General features: G+C 42.5%; 3 protein-coding genes across 3 annotated transcripts; all 3 read right to left on the bottom strand.

Moving 5' to 3' along the window:
* Window positions 1–110: 110 nt before the first annotated feature.
* On the bottom strand, window positions 111–6,969 carry rabep2 (rabaptin, RAB GTPase binding effector protein 2). The gene is made up of 12 exons (XM_076752499.1): window positions 6,883–6,969; window positions 4,824–4,979; window positions 3,837–3,919; window positions 3,389–3,757; window positions 3,198–3,293; window positions 3,004–3,102; window positions 2,450–2,563; window positions 2,170–2,248; window positions 2,046–2,057; window positions 1,676–1,830; window positions 1,192–1,308; window positions 111–1,028 (listed from the first exon to the last, which is right to left on the bottom strand). The coding sequence occupies exons 1-12, from the start codon at window positions 6,905–6,907 to the stop codon at window positions 924–926; spliced, it is 1,410 nt and encodes a 469-aa protein (XP_076608614.1). The 5' UTR covers window positions 6,908–6,969; the 3' UTR covers window positions 111–923.
* Window positions 6,970–8,599: 1,630 nt separating this feature from the next.
* LOC143333553 (uncharacterized) lies at window positions 8,600–14,486 on the bottom strand. Its single transcript, XM_076751627.1, has 12 exons — window positions 14,226–14,486; window positions 13,426–13,537; window positions 13,150–13,243; window positions 12,853–12,907; window positions 12,205–12,345; window positions 11,378–11,538; window positions 11,047–11,145; window positions 10,791–10,936; window positions 10,343–10,514; window positions 10,132–10,244; window positions 9,498–9,582; window positions 8,600–9,390 (listed from the first exon to the last, which is right to left on the bottom strand). Exons 1-12 carry the CDS (start codon window positions 14,341–14,343, stop codon window positions 9,331–9,333), a joined length of 1,356 nt encoding a protein of 451 aa, XP_076607742.1. The 5' UTR covers window positions 14,344–14,486; the 3' UTR covers window positions 8,600–9,330.
* Window positions 14,487–15,830: 1,344 nt separating this feature from the next.
* nudt9 (nudix (nucleoside diphosphate linked moiety X)-type motif 9) lies at window positions 15,831–21,640 on the bottom strand. The gene is made up of 8 exons (XM_076753442.1): window positions 21,460–21,640; window positions 20,645–20,932; window positions 20,460–20,549; window positions 19,771–19,857; window positions 19,524–19,635; window positions 19,149–19,295; window positions 18,971–19,055; window positions 15,831–18,422 (listed from the first exon to the last, which is right to left on the bottom strand). Exons 1-8 carry the CDS (start codon window positions 21,555–21,557, stop codon window positions 18,277–18,279), a joined length of 1,053 nt encoding a protein of 350 aa, XP_076609557.1. The 5' UTR covers window positions 21,558–21,640; the 3' UTR covers window positions 15,831–18,276.
* Between the last annotated feature and the right edge of the window lie 605 nt (window positions 21,641–22,245).

Genomic DNA, 22,245 nt, shown 5'->3' with positions numbered 1-22,245 from the left:
AAGTGAGACAGCTATACATTTACTGTAAAATGTTAACTCTTTCCATTATTCAGCGTTTCTCAACCTTCTGTGGCCTGTGACTCCATATTTCAAGTTCTATTTGCTGCATGTATTTCCAAATAGGTTTAATGGAGATTATCAAATGATTAAGTACATGAAATCCTATTTTATCAAATTACATAGTGTAACAAATGTATCTTCTAAATTTCCCCTGACCGTTCAACATATTAAGAGTTCTCAGCCCATGGTTGAGCCCATCTTTACTTCTCAACATGTACTGACACAACACAAACGGACAAGATGTCACACATTCACATTTCTTCATTGACTTTTACTTCTTGCTTCTTTCCTCATCCACATTCACAAATTTGCTTTAAGTCTAAAAGCTAGAATGACTGTAGTAAGAACCAGATGAGTTAACAGTGCTAAAATAAAAAGACAACAAATTAATGCATATAATAAAATATCCCATCTGAAATGCAGTTATTTTAGTTGGGTTTCTACTTTGCATCACTTGATCACTGCAGTGTGATCCATTGCTTTGAGAGGTCCTTCTTCACGGAAAAAGCCTGCATAGGAAAATGATTGTGTAGTTCATACAGTGCAAAAAGTGTCGGATGTTGAGTGTTACTGGAGTCGTGTCAGTTTTATCGACAGAATGCATTTACCGATGTATTAGTACGGGAATAAATGTGTTAGTGGGTGTAAGAAAATAATGTACAGTGCCCCAAAGAGTTCATCAAAAATCACTTTGGTCACTAAGTAGCAGTTTCAGTCACTGACACCAAGCCATAGCACCAGCTGTGATAATCCCAGTGGTCTCGACAGTATTCAATGTGGCGATGGTTAGTTGGTCCTTATTGGTCCCTCTGGGGATGTCTTCTCTTGGTCTGTGCTCTTTGGTTCCAAAACGACGCGATGACTCACGAGGCGTCTGCAGGCGGGGAACTAGCTTCACTGACTCCTTCTTCCAGGATTTCCTTCACTTGTTCAAGACTTTCAGCCTGCCGGATTAACTCCAGCTTCACCTGAAGGGGGAGAGGCGGGTCAGGAAAGTAAAAATCCAAGCGGGGCACCTCAAACATTTTGAACTGTTTCTGCAAGTGCAACAAAAACGTTTGACCACTTTCATTCATTCAGGATTTCTAACCATCACTCCTGCACTAAAGCTAACTGTCCGGATCTTCTTACCTGCAGCGACTGGGAGAGCTGAACAAAGTCCCTCTGTACAGTCTGGCTGGTGTCCACCTGGGAGCGCAGACTGATCACTTGGCTACGCAGCTCCAAGCACTGTTGGTGCAGGGCCGCCTGACAGCCACAGAGAAAACAGTCGAATTAAATTAAAAGAAAACCAGCACCAACACAAGGTCCATCTTACTTGTTTCCAAAGCTTTCAAACACATCTCTTGGCCTTCCTGAGCGGATGGAGTTGCTGAGTTGTCATAGTCATCTTAAGGTGAGACTGTAACCCTTGTGTCTGTTCAAGGATGCAACGGAGCAACTCCATCCGGTGAGAAAGTAACTTTTTTATTTTCAATAAAATTAAAAATCAGGATTAGCATCTCTGAGAGCAGCCCACTGCAGACAGGATTCATCACCAGCACAAATAACAGCAGTTAAGTGAACAAGCATCAACAGTAACAACACCACATTTATTGCTGAAAGCAGGATTCACCTTATCATTGCTGAGGGTCTTGTTGGTGCTCTGCACATGAGACAGCGCCACCCGCAGGGCTTCCAGTTCAGTGCGGCAGGCCAGCAGTTCGGCCTGCAGCTGGTCCTTCTGAACCTGGATCCTCTCCGTCTCCATCTTCAGACTGGACAGCTGCACTGCACACACGATCACAAACAAGGCTGCTTAAAGTCTGGAGATTAGTGAACCGAAATTGCAGTTTGTTACATGTTCTCTTAGTTTTGGCCATCAGTTGTGTTGCTTATGATGACACCGTACACACAAAAGGGGATGCAATGAATGAAATGTAATCCTTCACCATTCACAAGATTGACTTAGCAGATGATCACTAAAACATTAATCGTTCACTCACCTTCTAAAACCTCTGACGACAGCAGTTGCGAGTGGAAGCAGGCAGGAGGAGATAAAGGGAGAACAGTGTCAGTGTCAAGACGGTCAGTGCTGAAAACCTGTCTGAAGTAACAGAATCCACAGACCGTTCTCCTCTGTCCGGTTGTCCAGCTGCTCCCTCAGGTTGACAATCTCAATGCGGAGCCGCTCCTCACAGTGCGCCCCCTGCAGGTTCGATTTCAACAGTCAGCACACACTAACACGACAAGCTGGAGGCACATAAAATAACTGCCTTTAACATTTTTGATGACCAGCAGATGATCAAAATGCTTCCAGAGCCACGAAAACAAAATCCAACCTTCATTCACACATGAAAGGTGACAAAAACATCTTAAGGTAAAGGAAATAACAGATGAGTAACTGTACCTGCAGCGTTGCTGGGAGTGATGAGCTGGACTCTGGTCCCTCATCCTCAACCTCTTCTCCTTTCAGTCTGGACAGCTCACTGCACATCTTCCTCTGGGAGAAGGATAATTCGGCCTGGACACACGAAGGCCAATTTGAACACCCACTCCACTGAATAATGTGTTAATATATTGAATGCCAGCCCACAAATACTCGATGGGTACTTATAGAGACTTGCCCTGAGAATCGAATTACCACTGTTGATTTAATCACTGTGTGAAGGCTGAGTGACTCATCATGCACTTGGGTTACAGATTTATGGCAAAAACACAATTGAAGAGCTGCCACTTCATTTCTGTTCATGGCATCTTTTAATTAATACAGCTGAAGTAAAACTAACCATAAGAAAATGTAAAAATTCAACATTTTGGGAGATATGCTTCTTCTCTTTCTTGCAAAGTTAGATGAAAAGATTGATACCACTCATATCTGTACAGGAAATATGTAGCTGGAGCCAGCAGCTGGTTAGCTTAGCTAGGCTAAGGCTCTGTATAATCGACATCATTATCACTCACCAGCCGACTCTGGACTGCATTCTGTGATTGGCTGAAAGATTTCTGCAAATCCTGGAGGAGGGCCTCTGAAGTCTGGACCTGAGACTGGAGCATTGATACCTGAACACACACCCATGCACACACACGTGTGTAAGTTTGCACACATCTATCCACTCTACACACACAGATGTACACTCACATTCAGTACTGCTCACCTGCTTGTGTGTGTGGTTGGTCTGTGTAGCCAGTTCCCTCTCCAGCTCCTCCTTCTCAGCCTCCAGCCGGCTCACCTCCCCTCGCAGCTCTGACACCTGCCCAACACATCACACCCTCATTACATCACAAAGTCATTAGTCTATGGGGAAGCTTTTGGTCAGACTGAAAAACTTTCATTTCAAATACACACCTGAGCATTGAGCGCATCCCAGTCGCCGTGCGTGACCAGCCGGTGTCCAGCCGGTGGCAGGTAGATGGCTTCAGGCACCAAAGTTCCTGTGGAGACCAGAGAGTCGGTGTCTTCCTGAGAGTGGAGTTTTCTGGGCAGCGAGGGCGTGTCTAAAGAGAAGGACGACAAGGAGGCCGAGTCGCAGTGCCGCAGTGAAAAATACCCTTCTGCTGTAAGTGGCACCCCTTCTCCCTCCGCCGCCGCCTCGAGCTCCGCTGGTTGGTTGTGTGTCGACGCCGTGCCCTCAGCCTCTGGCTGGCTGTTGCTGGTCTGTGATGGGGACTCATTACTGCTGACTTCTGCATCCATCCTGGCTTTCCTTCCACTGATCTAATAGGGAGATGAGAACAAATGCTGGGATGAAGCCCCGAACAGGTTTTGAAATGACGACACAAAATTAAAGACTGACCATGTTCTGTCCACTGGCCCTCCTCCACTCCACCGGCTGTGACTGGAGAACAGCTATCCTGGCCTCATACTGCGCTGCTGTCTCTGTAAACACAACAGGAGGATGAAATAATGATGAAACCATTTAACCAGTCCAAAGAACGCTTTGCCTCAATGGCTGAGGTTACAAAAGAAGCAGTGTATAAGCACAATACTTTTAAGAAGAGTAGCTGCAAATTACATGTGTTCATCGCTCATCAAACAGTGTTTCATCATAAAAACACAGCAAATGGAGAGGTTTCCCATCACAGTTTGATATCACTTGGGCATGCATCTACTGCAAGCAAGGTTAGAGGGCAATAATTTCATACTCAATACATTCACAGATGAAAAATATCAAACATGCTATGGTATCCAGTCAGTACTGACAGTTGAATTGCCGATTCTACTTTTTCCTCAGAGCTCTCGAAGGCCCAGCATCTCACCACATATCTGGCTGGATTGAAAGATAAAAGACAAGGTCTCTCAGGTCCTTTCAACAGGCATTGAAGCTGTTGAATGAAAATAAAAGCTTTCTAAGTTGCTTATAGCTGCATATCCTGCCAGACCTCTCGTCACAGCAGCCTTAAAACCCTTCTTTTCTTCAAACTGTGACACATGCACAAGGATCTTTCCCTGTATGAACTTGTGTGATTATATTCAGTGTATGCTTGTACTGTTTGTATATGAAGTGCAGGGAGTTTCTTTTGTGTTTGTTCAACAGTGAGATGTTAATCTCTGACTCTCACTGGCAGCTATTTGCATGTCCTTGGGGACTTTACTGAATATAGAGTGTTTGAATCTATGATGGAAAACATTACATGTGACACACAGTCAAAGTTGTCAAATTGTTTAGGCTCCGATTTCTTTCTCCTCAAAAAAGACCAAACATGAAATACTGTCTTACTGAGTGAAATTACATCCTGCACACACAAGGACACAGTGCTAACACACACATACACACACAGACCTCTAAGAGCCTCCTGCAGAGACTGGATCTCTTCATCACATTGTTTCTGCAGCTCTGCCAGTTCCTCCTGTTTGCTCAGCTCACAGATCGTCGCCACACCCTGCCAGTGCTCGACCTGAGCTCGGCACTCGGCCAGCTGGGCCCGCAGACTCGTGTCTGAAAATGATAAACAGCTTGCTGAGTTTTGCCTTCTTCATGTTGTTTTGAGTATGTTTGCATCAGTCTGGGTGAAATCTAGGGGTGAGTCATATGGCCCTGAAACAATATCACAATATTTCATGGTATTTCTGCAATAATGATAGTCTTGATGGTATGACCACATACAGAGTACAACTTGCCAAAGATTTAGCCGTGCCATGCTGAAGTTAAATGAGGGAAACCTACTAGTCAGTATGGTGTTTAATAATCTGGGGAAATTAACTCCCTGGATTCAATCTGAGGTTACAAGTCCTAGTGTCGTCCTAGACTCAGATCTAAGATTCAAGTCTCACATCAACAGGGTGACTAAAACTTCATTTTTCCTCTTAGAAACCGCTAAAGTACGCCCATTTCTGAACTACGCTGAAAAGCTGACTGCCTTTATTTCAAGCCAACTCGATTACTGTAACGCACTATTTACAGCTCATTCAAAACTCTGCAGCTCGGCTGTTAACCAGAACCAAGAGCAGAGAGCACTTTGGTCAGTTTTAGCTGCTCTTCTTGTAACATTCAGAATTGATTTTAAGGTCATCCTCCTTGTATGCAAATCCCCTAATGGACTAGGACAAAGCTACATCGCTAAATCCCTTGTTTATTATTCCCTCATACAGATATGAGGGAAGCAGCTCGCTGAATATTTTCTTCATTTCTTTTAAAATGTTGTATTTTACCTGATCTTGTGCATATTATGTAATCTATTCTAACCTATATTTTTCCATCCATGAGACGTTCTGAGGCGGCTGTGAAATGCCTCCTTCAGTGTCATAAAGACCTGTGGTGAATCAGTATCTGTATAGAAAGAAAATATTCTGCTGTGTCTGAGAACCACAGAAAGCACAGAGGTAGAGACACCAGACGAAGAGTTCGCTTAGAGCCTCATCCTCATAGACTTCTTCAGATTTTTATCCTTATTCTTCTCTATTTTTACCAAGATTTTAATGTTTTATTGTGTGGTTTTATGCATTGTCTTTTTTTACATTCATTTTTTATGTGTCTATGTCCACTCTGTCTTGCAATTCCTGTATGAAAGATGTAAAACAAATTAAGTTTATTATTATAATTGCTATCAGATAAGACATGTAAATACCTTACTGTAAGATAAGATCTGATGTCAGTGATCTATATGCTGAGTGCAGGATGCAACCCTGAAATCCTCTCATTGTTCAGCTTTGTAAGGATACAGCGCACGTTTGTGTCATCCCTGTTAGGTGTGCACACAGTGGGTTGATAAAGTTGTCTTTCAAAATCTTTTAAATACACGGTTAGCTGGGGGAAAAAAATCAGGAAAAAAAAACAAGGTGACAAGATCCTGAACCCCAAACACAGCATGAGGGTACACTTCATCTTGGACAACTTCACAGCGACACTTGTTGCATTTTCATGCCAAAGGACTGAAATTAGCTCCTCTGCTACAGAAGCTAGCTACAACAACTTGTCTCAAGAAGCAGCAGCTAACGTTAGTTAACGGTGAAATTGTTAAAACATATGACTTGGTACAAGAGTCATATCGGTGGTTTGAATAATAGCAGAAGTGACACAGAGGTGTTCCTGCTGAACCGGATTTAGACTCACTTTGTGTGGCCCCTCCTCGGTGGTCTATGGAGGTCTCCTGGTTAATTAGCTTAAGTGTTAGCTAGCAGCTAGCAGCCGTTCATGTGAGGGTCAGCGAAGCTAACAGGCCGAGTGACAGCTACCCGACCAGAGCTGCAGAGCTCGATATCAACAGGTTTCACTGACAGTCAAGACGAGCAAAAAGTTCCTGTTTACTAAAACTAAGCTTGTAAACATGTCAGTATCAACTCACAACCAATCCCCTTAGATGTGAGGCAGATTTCTCTTTAACGTCGCTCTTTTTTATTACCTGTGTCATCGCTGGTGGAGCTCATCCTGCCCTCACAGATCGACGACGAGACGAAACGTCTACAAGCAGTCCGAGAAAGCTGTCGGAGTCATTTTGTTCAAAGCATCAGGGCTTTGGTGTGGAAATGATCAGCGCACTGTCAACTTCAGGAAACAACTTTCCCCGGTTTGAGCCTGCGGAAATCACGTCAACCTGCTTCCTGTTCACAGATGCCCTTCCCTCTGTGCTCGAGTTTTGGCCTGAATTTCATTTGAGGCATTATTAAGGTGGTTAAATACCAAGAGCAGTAATCACAGACTGGCTTTTTGTGACTGCCACACCCTGGACGTTAAGTTTGCAGCCATGTCCACTGTGTGGTGGCCACTGGAGGTCACTGAACAACACTTTGAACCACATTCTTGACTGTCTGGTCCTTTGATTCTGCATGACAGCCTGCAATAATATCATATTTGATCATTTTTTACCTGATGGCAGCACTGAATAACAACCAGTTACATTGTTTTTGTCTCTGAAAGTGAGAAGGTCAGTGTGTACTAGTGTGCTCTCACACCTTGCTGAAGATCCTGCAGATGAGCAGGTCATTCAGTAGAGGACTCTTTATGTTGAAGGGTGTTGTGCTCAATGCATGGTTTTTAACAGGCTTGAATCATCTGTGCACAGCTTTTCCTTCTTGGAGGAGCTGTGTGCAGGAAGAGGTACCTGCTGGTCATAAAAACCTGGTTGTGCCATCATGGCACCATGTGCTTTCCACTCCCTGAACTGTCCAATCCCTCCTCCAACAAGTGCTCTCACCGCGCTGTAGTTGCAAGTGCCAAGTGCAAAATGAGCTCCGGCAATGCACTGGCCCTCTCATTTTGCAATATAATGCTCCCTCTGTGGCATGAAGGTCACTTTTCATGCTGCATGCTGATGTGATGTGAAGTCCTCTGCTGTCTTTCACAGAGAGAGGGTTTTATTAATATGTGTGCATGATGGACAGTCATGTCAAATTATTATCGTGCAGTCAACTACTTGAACTAAAATCAGAGTAAACTCTGAGTAAAAGAGCAATACTGGATTCTCAGATGTTACCCTTGAAACTAGGAGACTGTACTTTATTAGCAGCAGCTTTGCACCTGCTTCCTTTGCTTGTCAAAGGCATGACTATACAAGGTTTACAGCTTCCTGTGTTTGGTCTTTAATAAAAACTACACAGGACCTGAAATGACTGGAAGCCTATTAAAATGGTGACGCCACACAAGTTTTCTTTTTAGCTTCTGTAATTACAGCAGAATCATTCCATCTAAATGCTGTGGCCAAAACTGGATCTATTCATAGTATTGATTTGACTTTCTAGACCTCATATTCTTACATGCCTCTCTTCGATTTTCATCTAGAAATCTGATATGTTGGAACGCATGCATCACTCCTCCACCTGATCCATTTACAGTCAAACAGGGTGTGGAAGACCATAACTGAAGCAGAGAATACAAGTGGAGAAGAAATGTGGGCATATGTGAGTCGCATTCTTTAAATTTCATGTATAAAATAAAGACAAAAAAAGGAAGTAATTTGGAGAATTCAAAACAGAGGCGGAGCTTCCTGCCTTGATTTCCATCAAGAGTCAACGAATTTAGGAGTAAGAAGAAATGCACAATTGAAATTTGTGTAAATTTCTTGTTCCAGAGAAGGTCAAACTCAGACCTTCATCTCAAGAAAAAGCCTCATCACCTCCTTTAAGGAACAGTTTTTTATTGAAGTCAGTTGTAAAAACACGGTGACAATGTTACAGGAAAATACAGAAGGTTGAACAGGTCGGTGATAAAATGTTTGACTGCTGGCTCACAATCTTCATTTACTTCAGCCGTTGTGCGGATAATTGAATACTCTACATATTAGCTAACACGCAGACGTTCATGATATAATGTAACTTCATGATAAGTGTAATCAAAGTACCGTATAAAATGCTGGTGAAAGTCTTCAAAAACACTAACTCATACAAAGTGACTCATGTAAAACAGTGCTACACCCCGGTCCACCAAAATACAATTTCTCAGATAAATGAATATCATAAATAGTTTGCTATGTGTTAAATATCTTATAGTGGTACATGCCTGAATTCCTGTGAGTGGAGCGGAGGCACAGAGTGCGTGTAATTAATGCTCATAACAAATAAGTGATCAGTAACAAAAGCGCTTTTGCTATGAGATCAAACCCGACTTAAGTGCAGTTTTTAATGGAGGTAACGTCATCTCACAGGTAAACAGGCTTTACAGTATTCGAAGCACCAGAACGTGGATGGGTTCCTGTTCGAGTATGATGTGCTTGTAACTTTACATCCGCATACCTCGACAAGATACAGCATCGAGCCGTCAGGGTGACACGGCGGCTGGTGTGAAACCTGGCAAAGCTTTGATTTCATTGGGTTGGTGTGGGAATGCTGAATGTTTGTGTGCACCACGTGTTTCTTTACAAGTCCATGTCCTGATCGCTGACACTCTGGCGAAGGTATTCTTCATACAGCTTTTTCTAAAAGGAAAGAACAAGACTGTTCAACACATACTAATAACATTCCCTTTAATTGCCAGCATGATGTCAAAGTCAGATGTTCTCTCTCTCACACACACGCACACTACCTTTTTGGTCTTGACCACTTCCTGAACGTACTCCAGCTTCTCCTGCAGTTGCCTTTTCTGTTTGCCTGACAGAGTTGGCTGAGTCCTGTGGAGCATTCAAGGGAAACACCTTAAAGATTTCTTATTTACATAAGAGCTGAAGCTGGAAAAAATGCAAACGAGCCCCAAAATCACATGCAGCCGCTTAACATAGATTATGTTCTTGATTCCACAAGGGGAAATGAAAGTACCGCAGCTGCAGTAAAGACGAGGAGTGGAGGACAAAAAGCGGTGAAATATCACAGGTGAGGGGAAAATATACAGAAAAAGGAGCGATAGAAGGATTCTGTATTCAGATGTAGTGTATATACAGAGCTGTACTGCAGGGCTGCAGCTAACAATTGTTTTAAATATAAATCCACCTGCAAATTATTTTTGCAATTGACCAAAAACATTTGGTCTATAAGATGTCAGAAAACAGTTCAATGCCCGTCAGGATTTCCTGCAGCATAAGGTGATGTCATCAAATTACTTGTCTTGTGCGACTTATTATAACTTAAGACAAAGAAAAGCAGTAAGCCCTTACAACAGACAAGCTGGGAGTAAGTAATATTTGGCATTATTTGGTTAATGTGCTCTGATCTCACTGTCATACCTGAAGGAGAAGCGTGCGATGATGAGCAGGAGGAAGGAGAGAAGGACCAGGCCGCCACAGCCATACAACTGCTGCTCTGCAGAGAGGGTGTCCAATGCTCTCACTATGGGAGTCTGTGGATTACAAGAGCAGCTAAATTAGACTTGACTGCATTATGAGTAGACGATGCAACAATTACAACACACGAGCGGATGTTCACTTGAACGCTCACCAGGTAGAGGGAGAGCGTCTCTGTGGCCGGGCGGCCCAGGACCGTGTCCAGCAGCTCCTGGGACAGAGCGCCCAGCACCAGTAAGGCCATCAGCGCCATGGGGACGCTGAAGCCCAGCAGGGTCAGGAGGCAGCTCTTGCAGCGCGCCCGTCGGTTCTCAACACTGGTCTGCCTGTGAGAGCAGAGGGTCAAGGTTATTCTCTGAAGGCAGCGCTGAGTGATGCTGCCATGTGCGTCCCACTTATCTGAAATATCTGCACGTGACTGTGCCGACAGTCAGAATGAACACGAGTATTTTGACTTTTCAAAGTAACATTACCCTGCACTGTAGAGTATTATGTACAGAAACTAGGTGACATTACTTTCTTTGTATAATTAATAACATATACTTTATTTTTCACTATTGCAACAACAAAGCATGCTAATTTAAAAAACATCTGACAGATACCTGTCGTTAACGAGCGTATCAGTGATGGCCTCGCTGATGAGCTCACAGTCCTTCTCCAGGGAGTTCAGTGTATTCTGGACTGTCTGGTTGATAGTTTTCTCGATGGTACGACACACCTCCTCAATCTGGTTGACACAGCGACTTGGCTGAGGACAGGAAGAAATTCAATTATCTATAAAGAACAGGAGAAGGGAGCAGAGGTACGAGCCTAAAAAGTGTACCAACACCCACAACTCAAAGAAAGGGCGACTCTCACCTTATTTGGATTAGGAATGTAGATGGTGGGCATGTCAAAACCACACTTGTTGAGACCTGGTCGCTTGCAGAGCTCCTGGACAATCTGCATCATCACTCTCTGAGTCAACCAGTCACGAAAAAGACAAAGATGAAAGATGTCACTTCCTGCTTTGACAATGTAGTGATGCTATCACAAAGGACTATATCTTATGGAAGTGAATGTCCATTTACTTGTGTCCTGTATGCATAAATACTTGAAAACCTGCACCTCTAAAGACACTTTCACATGAGGAGGACATGTTCCATTTCAGGTTAGCATTCCGTCTGGGCGTAAGAGCTGCTGTTCATACCTGTCTGTCAGACTCTCCCCCGGCCTCGTCAGCCTTGCTCAGGTAAAAACGCAGTCGATCCCCGTGTTTCTCATTCAGGCTCTCCACGATGTTGAGGGTGCGCTTGCACAGAGCCTGACCCATGGGGTCAAAGAAGACCAGAATCAGGTCACAGAGATCACCTGGGAGTGACAGTGGGAAGGACCATCATTTTCCACACTGGACTGACCCCTCTGTTACAAAATGTCTATTGCATAATATATTCTAAAGTGCATGCTAACACTAGCTCTTTTCTTTTTTTTACTTGCTTCTTATTTAGACAGACTTTAGCATCATGATTACAAAACTTGAGCTGTCAACATTTTGCTTTGAGGCAATCGAAGTTCACTTGCAAAGGAAGCGATGTGTCAGAAATGGCAATGCAGATGTGAAAGCAAAGCCTGGATAATGAAACAAAATGTCTCTGAAGGGAGGTTATCAGTATTCAGTTCCTGTTGTTAAAAATAGTTCTACTTTCTATAATGTTTCAGGATAGCCTCCAAACTCCCTCTACCCGGCACAGTAGGGATGAATAATGGATGAAATAATTCTGTTTCAGTTTTGTTTACAAGCCACAGACCATTTCTATTTCAGCTCTTTTTCAGTTTAGCTTCAGCTCCAAATGAGTTTAAAAAAGGTCATTCTAAACAGCACACAGCATTTTGAAGCTTCCACAAATGTCACCGAAGCTGCTTTAAACAATCCCATTCAAAATAACTCAATGTCACAACAGCAGCTGCCACAGAAGCCTCAGGGACCCTTGATAGCTACAGTGTGACAACAGACAAGGTCAGTTAGTGGCAACCCACCCAGCCACAGGATGACTTCATCCACATCAAAAGGGTACTTCATATCGCCATCCACCAACCCTGGCGAATCCACAAATGTCACCAGGCTGAAGCGTTTCTGTCTCGACGTGCAGATCTCTGTGCTCAAGTACTCTGAAACACCTGGAAATCAATTCAAGGAGATCAGAGAATTGTGGTGAAAAACGGGTGGGACGGCAGATGTCGATACTGATATGTTAGATACCAATCACTTGAACATTGATGTAATTATGATGAAGCCACATGGCTGCCGCACTATGACTTAAGTTCCTCTGTTTGGCTTTCACAAAACTGCAGCATATCAAGCTGAATGCCTGTTTGAGTGGCGCATCTGAAAAATCCTTGTTCATCTTCAACAGGATCATTGATTGTGGGGCTCATGGTTGTATCAGTGTTTTCAAAGGACAAGAAGTGTGACACTGATCGACCTGTGTTGTTGCTGTTGTTGCTGCAAACTACGTTGAAGAAATTTTCAAATAGACAAACAACAAAGCAGCAAATCTCAGTTGAAATGCTGGGAATTTGCGAATGGATCAGTGTGGCAGCAGCCTGGGTGGAGACAATGCCTGTCATTGTGGTGACTCTTTAGAATGGAACAGGGAAGGATTGTGATTCAAGCTGAAATCTCACCTTTGAATTCTTGCAGAGGCTTGAAGTGTGGATACAGATGGAGAGTGGCATTTCCCTGAAGGAAATCAGAACCAGATCAGTCAGTTTTAAGGTTTGTGAAACAGGTATAAGGATCTTCAGAAGTACTGAAAAGACTAGTAGAGTAATAAGTCATTATCCTGAGGAATGACTTTAAAGGGAAAGTTGGCAATTGACACTGTGACTTAATGAAAACAATTTGAAATTACCTTTGTTATTTGTTCCTGGACCAAATCACCTATTTTACAATAAATGGCAACTTATTGTTTTTGTACTCACTGTGAGAGATTCTCTCTTGCGCCCACTTGTAACAAAGCTGAAGCCTTGGGTCTCGATAGCCACTCCAGTGCGCTGGATGTGCTCCTCCACATACCTGGCAAAAATAAAATAGGATAAAGGGAACTGATGAACAATTTAGTGATGCACCAAAGGGTGAGAAATATTTCTTCGTATAAGGCATCACTCTGTTTTCTAATGGCTGAGAAGTTTGATGGTGGCTAGACAGTCTTGCTTTCTGCAAAGTCCACTGGGACATTTTGTAAAAAATCTATTTACCAGTTGATGAAGGAGCTTTTCCCAGCGGAGTGGTTGCCCATCAGCAACACAGTGATCTTTTTCCTGGGCGGCAGCAACTTCACGCCAACAGATTCAGCGACTGAAATCAATCCTGGACAAAACAAAGAACAAGATCTAAATAATACATTACCACTGGTGCGCTGGTTTTAGGAAAATCAGGGATGTGGCTTTCAAACTGGGGCCATCATGGTGCTGCGGCTACACCTGTTGGACTCTGGTCAGACAGTCAAGAGCAAGACTGCTTGTGTGAGAAGAAGCTGGAGAAGAGCCATGAACATTTCAGTGGGAGTATTTTGTTAATTTTAGGAAAGCATAGATGGCTTGTTAAGAAAGTGATGTAGCATTTTATGGGAACCCAGAATTCCTAGCGACGCCCCTGCCAGACCTCTATCTTGTGAGCTAACTCCAACTCTATAAAAACTATATATTGGGAGCTACATTACAAAACCATCGTAATTCTGTAGCTGACGCATCATTAATTAATATTTTAGCATAGCCTTCTGAAGCTGTGTGTGGTTAATTTAACTAGCATTCATGCAGGCGAGCGCAATACCGGCCAAATCACAAATCCTTATCAATTAGCCGGCTAACGGTTAGCCCCCCGCATCAGGGCTAAAGCCACTTTACGTAAACTTCGTAACTAACGTTAAGTTAGCTAGGTAACGCTGATTCCGGGTCAGCGAATTGTTTGCTATCTTAACTTTGCTCCCAAATAGATGAATGTTGGAGCGACTTCCAAGGAGGGTTTGAATCAGCAAATTTTACGCCAGCCAACTCACCGCTGTCGGGCTCCGTGTACAGTTGATGACAATCTCGCAAGATGCGCTCATCGCAGGACACACCGCCACTAATCGAGTCTGCATTGGCGGCACTTCGGTTCTTGATTTTCCCAGACATTGTTGAACAGTGATGATATCAAACTTCTGAAGAGAATTGTTCAAGCATCTAAATTCTACGACTCTGTGAACTAGCAGTGAACAAAGCCCGTCTGCCTTGTTTGAATCGCCCCGGTCCGCTGAAACACGGGGTTGAAACGTCCCTCAGCCACGTCGTCAGCTACAAAAGCTTTTGTCGCAAAGGCTTTTGGGTAACGTAGTTCCTCCGTTGAACCAACGCAATGCCACATATGCACATAGCAGGCATTTTTCTTCAGTCATGCACTGACCCCAACAAAAGTCCACAAAGTGGGACAAAATGCTAATAATGTTTCTTTGTTTTTGTATAGAAGGATAGTTTGTAAGCTTAACAACAGAAGCTTATGCCTCACTGAAGGTAAAATATTTGAAGCAGAAAAGGAATGACGTGAAAAATGCATGTTTGAGTAACAGTGCTGATCACAGTGGGAGATGGGATGAGAGGATGAAAAATTTGGAAAAACACATAAAGACAAACAAGTTGGACACTTGGTAAAGTGTACTTTAACACTGACACCTACACTTCCAAAGGAGACCTTACAAATGTATGAATGAAGTGGAGAGGATGCAATATTTTCTTAAACAAGACTGTCTGCAGCACAAAAGCAGTTATGTCTGCAGAGAAGTTTAGGCAGCCATATACCCATACATCAAGAACGCACACACAAAAAGTGCTGTATCTGGAAATTAAATCCATATCACGGTTAGGTAATGGTAAACGCAACTAATAATAAGTGAGGACACCTTGACATCTTTTCTTTTTGATCTTGTCTGATGAACAAGACATATTCTCCTTAATATGCATATTCAAATACTGCATATAACTTCAATGTTCTCAACTTTACAATACTCTTTTGCACTTCCTCACCAGTCTTACCGAGTTGTCCTTACATATGGCACATATATCTGCAGTGATAATGCAGTACACACTTGTTGCTGTCTGAGTGAGGACAGCATCTATGAGGTTAAAGACCACTGAGGAAAGCATTACACTCAAATTAATCAATGATTTGCAATGTCTCCGGCAATTATAAGGAAGTGGCCTTTGGAAAGTGTCTGGGCCTGCACCCAGCTGGCGAAAAGAGCAGTCCAGTACACTGATTGAGTGTCCAACTCGTCTTTTTATGCCTTTTCATCCTCTCACCCAATCATCCCATCTTTGTCATGGGGATTGTTAATGTGATCCTTGTTAACAGTGAAATGTTTTCCTTTTCTCAATGGAAGTTGTTATAAAAATGATCAGATGTTAATATAGGTCTGTTGCAGGTAAGTTCAAATGTAGCTGCTGCACTTTGTCATGCATAAGGTTTTAAGGTTTGCACAAGCATTTAAAGATCACTGCCTCTAAAGATGTTGACGCTGAAGTTACCTGTACTGTAAGACAGTGCACAATGTACACTGATCACTTTCAAGATACACCTTTGTTTTAGGAGGAAAATTGCACAAATCAACTCAAGAATTCACATGTTTTGTTCATTGTTCATGTTTTTGCAATTTCAAGTGAGTCCAATGAATAAGAAGAAACACAACATCAGACACTTTAGTGTAGTTTTAGTAAGTAGACCCCTCTGGGTTCATTTTCATATTATAGAATATACAGACAATCCAATCAGAAAAGCCAAGGTATAATAAGGTATTAATAATGAAGATAATTCAAGTTATTTGATCACTTGGTTGTGCAGCATCCAAGCCATAACGCTCCCTCATCCTACCATATATTTATTTTGTAACTTGTACTGACCACAAGCCAAAAACCATATTAGGCAGAAATAAACAGAACGTGAAGGCAAAAGTTTTGAACAGCACACCTGGGGAAATCTGGATGGGAAATACTCTCCCATGTTGCAACAACAAATGCTGTCAGTGCTCTGATGATAAATGCTCCAGTAGAGCTGGTAAGTGTCTGGGGACGACTATGAATCTGCCGGAGCTGAATGTACATTTGCATAGGTGTGAAGATTTTTGGGATTATAATGTGCCGACTGTATTATAGTGAGGTTTGAACGTCCCCACACACGGCTGCTGGTATCGCACATTAATACAATTGAATATCATGTCATGCAGGCAAATGTTGTGGGCTGAGCAGCAATGAGTGCAAATAAAAAGGGTTTATAGGATTTGTGGCGCCTTCCAGACCTGTTGAGGGCCTAATTCAATGAAGTTCTTCTTGTAAAAGGTTCCTACTGGATAAACCCAATTACAGCAGCCTTCTTCTCCCTTTCCCGTAAGTGCCCAGTGGGCAAAGCATACAGAATATTCATATCACAGTTTATGAAATCTGTTAATTCAGCCAAAAGACTTTTTGTTAGTGCAAAATAAGAAAGACAAGATTATGCAGCTATTTCTCACGACATAAACTAATTTAATCCTAGCTATCTGTTGATGACACAAGTGTCCACATGTTAGTGATTGCATCACGAATCCTAACATAACAGACACTTAATGAATAATCCTCCATCCTTTGCTTCATCGCAAAGTATGCCCAGCAGTGAGATGAGCTGTGTTTCATAAAGGCAAGCTGTTGAGTGTGAAATGGCCTTTGCTTTCCGCCGTCTGTTACCACTTGAAAACATGTTCGCCCTCTAGCTTCAGCCTGTCTAAGTTCAGCTTGTTGCACTGCTGGGCTGTGTGGGAAGTTCCAGCACATCTTCATATTCCATTCACATGTAAAGATCAAAGCAAGTCTACACGTTTTCATTTTGATTGTCCCCCCATCACACTTAAATTAATGTAGTACGTGTTATGTTCATTGCAGCTCATTGTGCTTGTTCTTCCACGATCACGCTGGGTTAATGTGATCCTTGTTAACAGTGAATAAATTAGCATAATTTGTGCCAACAGAAATAATGTGGTGTGCCACTCAGCGGCATCTTGCATTTTACAGTCTCATACTAAGCTTCTTCTAGGCAGTGAGTCAAAAACTGTAGCCAAGTTTGCAAACTGTGACTTTCATTCATTTCATCCGTTCTACTATATTAACCTGAAACTTCATTGTCACACTGTTCTGTATAGTCAGGACACACCTTCTCATTCAATGGTTTGTCTTTCATAAAATTATGTGTAAGCATTATCAAAGCAAAACATGTTATATATTTCAGATTCTTCAAAACAGCCATTGTTCACCTTGAAGACGCTTTTACCATTATTTTAAACGGCTTCATGAGGTTGTCACCTGGAATGCCTTTCACTTAACAGGTTAGCCTTGTCAAAAGCTAATTAGTGGAATTTCCTTCCTTCTTGACTTTTTCAGACATCAAAACAGAGTTAACCGGCATGGCTACCACGGCGTTCTGCAGCGACATGCCATGTCATCTGGTCTGTGCTTTGTGGGACCATCGCTTGCTTTTCAACAGGACAATGAGTCAGAACGCACCTCCAAGCTATGTGAGGGCTATTTGACCAAGAAGGAGAATGATGGAATGCTGATTGAGATGACCTGACCTCCACAATCATCATACCTGAACTTGGCTGAGAGACTGCCAAAGCGTGCAAAACTGTCATCAAAGCAAAAGGAGGCTACTTTGAAGAATCTAAAATATGAAAAATATTTTGCTTTTTCTTACTCTTTTCTTGCTTACTGCATAATCCCACATGTGCTCTTTTGCAGTGTTGATGTCTTCAGTATTAATCTAAAATGTAGAAAACAGTAAAAATTAAGAAAAGCCATTGAATGAGAAGGTGTGTCCAAACTTTTGACTGTACATGATGTCAAACTAATGAGATGCATTTTACGCTTTCACTATTATACCTAAGATTATGTTTAAATTAGTGAGGGAGGATTCACATACTACAAGGTAAATGGACTGCATATAGGATAAATGTACATGTTGATGCCTAAACATACAGCACACAGAGAGCAATAAGTCTCTTAATGTTTCTGTCATTGGTATGTCAGAACAGAGTCTTTTGTCCTTGGTTACCAGTGGGCTTTCCTCTCTTTGGCAACCAGCTCCAGGAAATGGGAATGACTCGCGTAGAGCTGGAAGGACGAATCGAGATCAACCCACTTGACCTGTCCTGCGTCATCTCCAGCTTGCAGCGGCAGCTCACTCACACTGTTGCCTGCAGTAACAGCAAAGATATGTCATTGCGCTACAAAACACGCTCTTTACTATCCCCAGACAAACAAGGCAAGTTTTAAAAAGGAAAAAAAAACCCTTCTTCCTAATTACTGATACCCGAGTAGTCTCTCTTGGTCAGACCACAGCACTTTGTTAGCGCTGGAGGAAGGTCTGGCTCCAAAAATGATCGTTCTCATAGTGGAGGAAAACCGCTTCCTCCTGTTGGTATTTAATCCTTAATTTAATCACAATTGTCTCAGTGGGGTTGAATTGTTTTAGTGTAACATTTGCATGTGAGGAGGCGAGCCCTAGCATTAAAATGGCAAAATAAAAAGAAAAGGTAACAGCTACCAGCTTATCTATGTTTGTACCATTAACAACCAGGTTAGAGTTCGGGTAACTCGCCATTTTCAGCAATGGTCAGCGTGTAGGTTGCTAGCTCAAAGGTTGTTGTTATTTCCTGTAGCGACAGGGATTTTAAAAACGGTGACACACAGATAGAGGATACCCAGATAGCCACGGTCTACATCCTGTGAGTCAGACAAATACCTGAGTCATCATGAAAGTTGACAGCAACTGTCTCCATCCAAGCATTGTCAGTGTTTCTAGGATCATCCACATAGCCTTTGAAGACCTGAAGTAGGAAAAAAAAAATTGAATTTCCTCATAGAAGCACTTGTTTACTAAAATGTGACAGTAAACACGTGAGAGGGTGTTGATCGCTGACCTGAAACCCTGGCGATTTGAACAGTTTGTTGATGCGTTCATGGATGTTTGCTCTCTCTGACGGCAGGACTGCCAAAGAGTTCAACGCTTCCTCTGAGAACTCCCGCTGCAGCGTGAGAGAGACCTGCTCCCCTGCATCTACCATCCCCTACAAAGCAAGTGCATGCACTCAAACAAACAAGCAAGTCACAGGAACATCTTACAGGCACAAACCCTCAATTCCTGAGGTTTCTTGAACAGCTGTGAGCATATCATGATAGGCGTGATGAAAAGCACAGTAGAATGGCACAAAGTGTCAGAGACACACAGTGGAAACAACAGACATCATCAATAAAGTACGAAAAAGAAAGAAGTTCTGTATAAAAACATCACTCACCCCAGGAATGGCCCACTCCCCACAGTCTTTCCTCTTGATGGACACAAACTGTAGGATAGGCCGTTTGGAGACTGAGTGATGTATCTTTGCTCCTTTGGCATCTACTTTCCATCTGCCAGAGAACGACATTCATCAAGCCATCAGGCATTTATTAAAGAGTTTTACGGAATCATAACTAAACTGAGTAATGAACTATGGTTAACAACAACCTGAGTAATACCAGTGTGCAGAGTAAAGAAAAAGTTACCTGGTGACAATGGGATCTGCAGCGTGATTGGGTCCCCATCTTCCAAGCAAACCTCTACCAGTCAACCCTGTACGTCCACGTGGATTTCTAAATGAGTAAAAAGTGAATTTGCAAAGATTTGTTTTCCAAAATGGCCTTAAAGTCAAAATAAGCATAAGAAATACTCACTCAGTAAAGAGCACATAGAGCATTGTAGATCTTCCAATGATAGACTTAACTTTAAAGAACCAGTCCTCACAGCCCTGCACTGGGCAGTCATCCTAATGTGTTTGGACTACAGCTTTACTAAGTTATGTCTTTGACATTAACATTTAATGAAACCAGATGCTTTTAGCACCCAGGTGTACAAAGCCTACTATGCTATTTGCAACCAAAACTGGTTGACTAATGTAATTAAGTAATGTAAATAAATAAATAAAGTCAGCATTGACTTTAGGTTTCACACAGGACTCAAACCCCAGCCTCTTTGCTGGACTTTGCTCCCCTTCTACTATCTCACCTGGTGATAGGTGTAAATAGCAAAATAGTTGTGGGACTATTCTCATCTGGGTGCTAACAGACACCCTGTTTAATAAAATAACTCCATGTGATATGAAAACTAACCCAACTGACGGTGTCACCAACAAATGTTATTTAAGTGTTAAGAAAACCTTTGTAAGAACCATTTCTCTTGGTACTCAATCACTTACAGTGGCTTTCCCTTTTCCTGTTTGTAGCTGCCCTCAAAGCTTGTCCTATCCACAGTACCATCCACAGCGTTGAACTGTGGAGAGAAAGAGCTGCAAAACAAACAGAAGCCATCCAAACAGTCATGAACACACCTAAGCATGTATAACAGTCAGAATGTCTCACACATCAGGTATTTGTTTCTTACCCAATATCAGGATCTGCCCATACTGGCTTCTTTAATACCGATGGGTCGGTGTGGCTGACTGGATTATACTGCGGCCAGTTCTGACTCCACTCCACCTTGTCATCAGGCACGGGGAAGCGCTTGATTTTTGACCCTGGATACAGGGAGCATCTGGACTTGGCATGAGGTGCTGCTGAGGGTGGCATTGTATGAGCACTGGTCACGTAGAGGTTACAGATATTGGTACTGATGGGTCTGATGGTTTGACTGGTTCTGGAAAGATGGGACGATGAGCAGGAGATGGCAGACCTGCAGGAGAGGATATATGAGACATGTAAATCCAGTAAATACGCCTCGCTCTGCCTTCCCTGCTGCAGCATGGTCCCGACACACCCCACATGCACTCTGCGCCCTCCTGGCTCTTTAGCAAACTATATAAAAAGAAAACAGCACAAATCTTCTGTCACACACTGATGACATTTATATTCAGGAGGAAACCAGACACTTAACCGACATTTTGAAAGTGCATATTAATGTGGCATTAAACAAAAATATAAATTGACTAGAATTTTGGGCATAAGCCACGTCAAAATACAGAACATTGGTCATAAATACAGTTAGCTAATGGTTATGTCTACTGTAATATTGACGTCAATCGTATCGCCTGGCTCAGCTAGGAATGCCAGTGATCGACAGAAATACCTTTGCCTTTGACAGAAATACTGTAACACATACCTATGTGCACTTTGGCTTACGTTGTTAATCTTAAAGCAGAAACTGTAAAATTATGTAATAGCTTCTGGCTACATCTTTACAACTAACGTTACTGTCCATACCTGACTCCGGGGGTGCAGACGGTGTACGGCAGTCCGAAGAGAGTGAGCGCTAGATGAATCCGGCCGATCCAGTCCCGTCGCAGAAGGAGACGTACCATACCCTAAGACAATAAATCAATAGTACAAGTATTTCAACATGCAGCACAAAGTAACCAGGAAGTAGACCGCCCGGCGCGGTGACGTCGGCAAAGGGGTGTGGTCACAACCGTGGCACTGTTTCCATAGTGATAATATTTCAACATTAATTGATGAAACTGCCTCGCCTACAACGGATGAAATTAAAGTTCAGTAACAACAGTTGTAACAAATGACAAATATGTCAATTTTGAAATTAGTATATTGTATATTTTTGTATCTATAACTTATTACAAACTTTAAAAAGCGCCATTTTGTAACACTTTTTGTTTCGTTTCTTATATCTTATTTTTCATTATGTGAATCGTGATACACAGTAAAGTCCTTATACCTGTAAACAAAAAAGCCTCACCTGTGGGCATAATACTATAAAAGGACGTTAGTAGGTGTTATTAAGTGTACAAGCCACACATAACACAACACTCGAGGTTCAGGGAAAGATAACCAACAAAAAACAAAATCCATAAAATGACTATTTGATCTTCAAGTCTGTTATTCTTGTCACTACAAGCAGCATGCAACATATTTCGGCACGCCCACTCGCCGTTGCTGCATGTTTTTTTTTTTTTTTTTTTTCAGGTTGCGTTTGTTTCGCTTTCACAATGCAGCTGAGTTGGCGGTGCCTCGAGACAACTGGCGTGACTCCGCCCA

This window comes from Chaetodon auriga, chromosome 16, assembly GCF_051107435.1.
Source record: "Chaetodon auriga isolate fChaAug3 chromosome 16, fChaAug3.hap1, whole genome shotgun sequence".
Lineage (NCBI taxonomy): Eukaryota > Metazoa > Chordata > Actinopteri > Chaetodontiformes > Chaetodontidae > Chaetodon > Chaetodon auriga.
This window is presented reverse-complemented; position numbering and strand designations above follow the sequence as displayed.